This window comes from Thalia democratica, chromosome 2 (assembly GCF_965202585.1).
Source record: "Thalia democratica chromosome 2, ktThaDemo2.hap1.1, whole genome shotgun sequence".
In the NCBI taxonomy this organism is placed as follows: domain Eukaryota; kingdom Metazoa; phylum Chordata; class Thaliacea; order Salpida; family Salpidae; genus Thalia; species Thalia democratica.
In genome coordinates this window covers 53,760,282-53,767,023 of record NC_139166.1, presented here as the reverse complement: position 1 = coordinate 53,767,023, position 6,742 = coordinate 53,760,282, and the positions used below count along the sequence as shown (strand labels likewise).

General features: G+C 25.9%; 1 protein-coding gene across 1 annotated transcript; it reads left to right on the top strand.

Moving 5' to 3' along the window:
* The first annotated feature begins 2,570 nt into the window (after nucleotides 1-2,570).
* LOC145828713 (solute carrier family 60 member 1-like) lies at nucleotides 2,571-6,280 on the top strand. Its single transcript, XM_082936468.1, has 5 exons — nucleotides 2,571-2,652; nucleotides 2,992-3,091; nucleotides 4,214-4,305; nucleotides 5,167-5,350; nucleotides 6,100-6,280. Exons 1-5 carry the CDS (start codon nucleotides 2,571-2,573, stop codon nucleotides 6,278-6,280), a joined length of 639 nt encoding a protein of 212 aa, XP_082792594.1.
* Nucleotides 6,281-6,742: the final 462 nt, after the last annotated feature.

Below are 6,742 nucleotides of genomic sequence, written 5' to 3'. Positions count from 1 at the left end.
TTTTCGTTTACGTATAAAAATGTTTTCCATGATTTGTAATTTGACATCTTCTATATTTTTGTTAGGTTTAAACATGTATTTTTATACGTTTAAACAAATAAAAAACAAAAAAGTAATTATGTCTTACTTGAGACTTTAATGTAACTACTGAAATTCTTGATAAAGTGTTACTCATAATTAAGCTAATAAAAGTTTTTACTTAAAGGTATTTTAAGTTATACTAGTTTATGATATTTTAAAAACTATATTTTAAGTGAAGTACAAAAGTTTCTGTACAAAAACTTGTTTCCTAGCTGTCGTAGGTACAACACCATATAAAAAGTAGTTATTCTGTGAAAAAATGTTTGAAATCTTACTACTTTTTGTAGATTTTGTATAGGTTGTTAGCAGAATTCAAAACAATAAAATCATGCGCTACAAGAATGAGCTACATCTTGTTAATTTCAAAACTTTTGCAGTTAGTTGTGCCTTTTTTTGCTCGGTAAGTTTTACTTTTGTTTTTTTTTTACATTTTAAAAAGTTAGTTTATCGTAACAAAATTTTGACCTATTAAGTTCGAATGTTTAACTTTGATTTTTTTCCATGTGATTAATAACATTGTTAAGTTAAAGATTGAGCTTCTATAAAATGATTTAAATTTCAAGTTGGGTTACCATTGGTAAAATAACTAAACAGGGTTGTCATGACAGCTGTCAAAAAACTGCAGTCCGCGGGCTACATTTAATACTTTTTTCGGTTTATTAATTAAAATTTTGCTAATTAAGAGAACCTTTTTGTTTTTTAAACTTTATATAATTCTTATTAGAAATTATTTTATTTCATGGTGTGATTTTTCTCAAAAGTTCCGGCCTAAACTATATTTCAAAAAAGCAATTACAGAAAGCTAGTTTTAAACTCTACCGAGTTTTTAAACCTCTGGTCTAGGAAATAATCATTTTCAATGTTAGATTATAGTTTACGCTCGTTTGATCAGTTAGTAAGTAGCAATATTTTACAAAGATACTCACAAAAAACAGTCATATGAAATCAAAACAGTTATCAAATTTAACTTGACATGCTTGTTGAAGTATTTGTCTTTTATGTACTTAAAAAGTCAGTCCAAACACTAAAAAAACTTACAAAGGCTTAATTAAAACTAAGACTGACATTTGTAAATTCAGAAAGATAGTTATTGTTTTCACTAAGTATTTCAAATACAATAAGAAATCGACGATTAAAAATTTTGGTTTAGGTACCTGGCAAATAGAAAGATGTTTGGTCATCGATCAAAGTGATCTAAGTGAATATTAAAGGATCATAAAAAGATATAGTCTAATTTTTATAAGTATATATTGATCCTGCCCGGGTTTCTAAATTAATTAAAGTTTTTCTTTAAATTTTCTATTTTTCTCAATACTTGTTTTAAAAATAAATTACTCGCCAGGTGTGTGATAAAAACTAGTATATTTATCTAACCTTTGTAAGGGACTTACATGGTAAATTGTATGTTAAACAAGGTAACAAATAAAGTTTTACACAAATTAGTAAAAAAAGACTTTAGAGTAAATAAAGTGAGAGAATAAAACTATAATCAATGTAGTAAAAACAAACTACAAAATAAAGTTTATATTTAACGAAAACGACATTTTACCTGATTAAAACTAACTTAAACTTAAATTTATCTTGTTTACATAATTCAGGCTTTTAATTTTATGCAAACTACTTGCATCTTAATAAAACCACTCATATTAAGACGCTTATGTAATACTTTGAATTTTGTTACTTTATAGTTTTTATACAAACAAGATGTTAATTATTTAGTATTAGAGTATGGACTTTTTTCTACTGTTATTTGGGTTTCTGATTGGGTAGACATTTTTCCTTTTCAAGAATTAAAAAAAATACTTTGGTTTATGTTTTGAGTAAAAACTTATATACTAAAATTCTTTCACTTTTATAAAAATAAAGACGATTGAAGTTTAAAAAATCTAGTAAAATCTAGCGGATCAAAGATAGGAAGTTTTATTTATAAACAGTCATGAAATCAGGTAGTTTCAGTTTATAGTTGTTTGGAAAACCTTGTACTATAGTTATATTTTATTCTCACACTAAAAACCATTTTATTCACTAACTGTACTTTAAAACCTTAAATAAGTGTTTTAAATTTATCAAAAAGCATCTTAAAGATAATTTACAAATACTTTTCTATAGAACATGGCGGTAGCCTTGTTAGGTCCAACAATGTCAACATTAGCATTCAATCTTCAGTCAAATGTAGCTGACTTATGGTTTATACTACCAGCAAATGGTATTGGTTACATACTTGGTTCTTTTGTAACTCAACTGGTATACAAGTAAATTGTTTTAAAAAGGTTTAATTTTCAAAATAAAATAATACTATGAATTTTATTTTATTTGGCATGAAAGTGGTTATTAGACGCTGATTATAAACTTTAAATTGATTTTACTTTTCTTATTGTAACATTTCAAATAAATTAAATTGTGCATTTTGTAAAAATGAATAAATATACAGAAAATGCGACTGTTCGTTACTTTTATTTTTGTGTTTGTTCATAACTGGTGTTGAAAAAATGCTAATTCCTTTTCTTTATCCAGTTTTACTTGGAATAGTAACTTCTAGTATCGGGTTTTCCATGGGTTTGCTACAAACAGGTTACTTGGTTTACGGTTTTAAACAAAAAAAAATTAACAGGCAGTACGTTCAAAATAAACTTTTTAAGACAACAGATATAAATTTACTACAAATCACTATAAGTTATTTAAAAATGTGATATTTTCGAATTAAAAGTTTTAAAAGTCTCTTTAAACTATTTTAGTTTATAGAACATATATAAAGATTTGACTTTGTAAAACTTTAACATTTTTTTGAGTTAAATAAATCTTTTTAATTAGTTGAAAGAGTATTCCTTTAAAATTAAAATACTTCAAAAGTAATGAGGACTTTAAGCAATGTTAAAATGCAGTCTATTGAAAAATAAAGTTTGAAAAAAGGAGGAAATGTATTTATGAAAGAGATGTGGAAAGAAAACTCAGCTCCTTACATTCAACTCCTGAACTTTTCGTTCGCTTTAGGCGGTGTGATCACTCCACTGTTAGCTGAGCCATTCATCAAATCAACTTCCCTGCTCAACAACTTTAACTCAACTGCAGTTACAAGTATGTGATAAATATTAGTTCAGCTACAGAGTTATCACACATGATTTACTTTGTCATTTTTATGAAAAAAATATTAGTCTTAATGTAAAAGTTGTTTGACAACATTTAAAAACTTCCTAAATTATACAAAACTCTTAAACTGTTGTTAGACTTAACTTACCCTCTCTTTTTATCTAGCAGCTTCGTCCATTAGCAAAACGAGTTTTATTTTTCCCGATGTAGCATGGGCCTATTTTATTTGTGCTTGGACAACACTTTTAGTGTCATTTTGCTTTCTGTTTATATACATTAAATCGGTTGTAAATAAATTTTGCACGGAATTTGAGGACGAGAAATTACAATTAAACAATAATAATGATATAAAACTGAAAACATCCAGGTATGTTTTAAGTTGGTTGGTACAAATTATTTGATTTTGTTTTTCTTTATATAAAAAATGGATTCGTTTTAAGATAATAAAAAGGTGATACAAATAACAAAACGTTTCTTAAGGTTTTTATATAATGAATAAGTGAGTGATAAACATTAAGTTTTTTATTTTTATTAAGAAAAAGTATATAAAGTATGTATAATATTTTGTAATCATATTAACTTTTGTTTAAGATTAGTTTTCTACAATAATTTTCCTTTAACAAACTTATATTTAATTTTTCTATAGTGTATATATTTCATTTTAGTAATGTTTTCTTTTATTTTTTTGCTAAATGCGTGACCTTAACAAAATTCAAGCTTAGATTCATCAAGTTCTGTTATATAAAGTGGTCCTTGACAAGACATTAAAGTGTATCCGTGGTGTATAACTTGATAGCCGAAAGGTTTTTTTTTTTGTTTACCAGGTTCTAAGACCAATTATTTTTATCGGTGATTTTTTCATTTAATAAACAGTATATTTAACTAAAAGCCAAAGAAAGATGACACAAAAAACTATTTATTATATAGCAATCTTAGTTTGTATTAAAAGTTACTGATGGAAACTTAGCATTCATGATAAATAAATAAGTGTACAAATTGAATCAAGATTTTTATAATGAGGTAAATAAAAAAAAATTATTTCCAGAAACTACATTTTGGGTTTATTGTTTGTTTTCTATTTCGTATACATTGGAATTGAAGCTGGTTTTAGTTCGTATCTCTACACTATGGTGACCAGTAAGCCTAATTTTCATATGGACGCTTTCCAGGGAACAACTATAAATTCATTTTTTTGGATCTTTTTTACTGTTGGTGGCTTATATGGCATTTTTGTGTCTATCAAACTCTCACCCACAAGTTTGAATTTGTTTAGATTTAAAACTTTTTTTTTTCAAACGAAAAATTACATACTTGATTATTAAAAAAGTTTATATTCAATTTAGTTCTATTGTGTTAAGTATGAAATAGTCAAAACACTTTTTGTAAAGCTTAGTTCAATTAAATGTAGATGGTATGTATAGTTCAATAGCTTTCATATACATTAATTTTTGACCTAACAAAATTTTAACTCTTGGAAACATTAGTTGAAAAATTTATATTCTAAATATTTAAAGTATTTTTGTGTTTTCGATATTTTTTTGAAAACTATTTGTTACACAACATTTAAAAAAAAACTTTACCTTTAGACTTTTGTTTAATCATAAATATAAAACGTGAGTGTTCGTCAAATGACACCAAGGGTTTTGTTTTCCTTTCAAAAGATAGTTTTTTTTGACATCTTACTTATAAAAAATTAAATTTAATAGCTAGTTATTATTTTTAAAACTCTTGTATTAAAGTTTTTTTGTACATTTTAGAGTTAAAAAAAATGTTTACTTTAAAACAAGTATTTACTACTTGTAAGTAGTTTTCTTACTAGTTAAAAACTTTTTAGAAACTTTAATGAAACTTTTTTTTTTATTTATTTTTTTGTTTGTTATGCTCATCAAAAAAAAACAATTTGTGTCTATTCATAACTTGAAATACCACACAGCAACAAATAGATAAACAAAACAGATGCAATAACATATATACTTTATCAGATAAGTTTATTAACAGGTATGATAGTGATAAACCTGTTACTGATCGCAACTTCCTCGTGCAGTTTGTTGTTCTACCCGTACTTTGCTGCAAACTGCCGCCCGATGATTTGGGCTACCGTGGCTGTTTACGGGCTTGGACTTGCCAACATGTATCCCACGATGATGTCTTGGGGTGGCCAGTATACTAAAATTGATGAAAAGTATGTTGACTGTTATTTATAATAAAGTTCCGTACATAAATATTATTGTATATACGTTTTTGTATTGTATTAGTATGATTGAATGTAAAAGTTTAAGTTTTATAGTATATATAGTAACTTGCTGTAGAGATGGTTAATAAAAATAGTACTTTTAAGTTTTTATTTTTTAATTACTTCATCTAAAATATTATTATTAAATAACTGTTAAAATCGTCTTATATTTTGGATAAAATCTTACACAATAAAATTAACTTTTGAAAAAAAATACCCCTCTTTTAAACACTTTTAAAAGTACCGATAAAAGCAAAATTTCAAATGTCAGTTGAAAGTAGGCGTTACTTTTTTCTAACTTTAATTACTTAGCTAATACATAGTTTTTAAATTTGAATGAAAGGCATGCAAAAATTTACTTATAGCAATTTTACTATAAATACAGTTTTTAGGCATTAAAATTTAAATATGTTTGTGTGTACTTTTGGTTTTTTAAACAAGGTTTCACTAAAATGGAAAATTACTTACATAAAAAATCCTAAAAACTTTTTTTTAAGTAAAAGAAAGCTTGTTGATTAAAACTTATTTTCAAATAAACTATATAAATCAAACTCAACTTTTTTTCTCTATTTTTTAAGATGAGCACTAAAGTTGTTCGATTAAACACAGTTGTTTTAAAACATACAGTCTTTATTAACTACTATAGCTATCGAAATTAAAATCTTAATATTATTTTCACTAAACAACTTCTTTTGCAGAGCTGCGTCGATTATTGTCATTGGTGCTGGGTCAGGAAAAATGGTGATTCCCCCTTTAATTTCTTTGTACGTAGAGAAAACCCCAATGAGCTTGGCACACATAAACTTAGTATGCATATTTTCCTTGGCTATAATTTTCTTCATTCTTTACTGCGTAGCTGAAAAACAAGGAAAAATATAAATTGAATAGTTATTACTTTTGTTAAAATTTATATTCTTGCTTTTAGTTTCTTATCTTTTATTTCTATAGAGTTGTTAAGTAGTTCTTATTTTTGCGGCTTTAGCATTGTGACTTTACCTGACACTATTCTTTTTTAACAAAGTTTCTAGTGTAGTTTGATTGTAATTGGAACAATTTTTTTTCAGTTATTGAAATACTAATAATAAAACACGATTAAAAATTTCTTTTTCTAAGCATTGAACAACTTTATTTGATGAGTTTTGTTTTATTGACTTTATGCACTGTTTGATAATTAATTTCGCCTCTTAGACGGCTTGTGACTATTGGTTTTCTATAAACACTTAAGAGTAGTTGTTTCGATAGTTGCTTTACTTTAAAGTTTAGAAACGTTAGTTTACCGTCAATAAAAGTCTTAACAGTAAGTTGTAAGTTTGGGTGTATATTCACCTCATGATAGAAGTT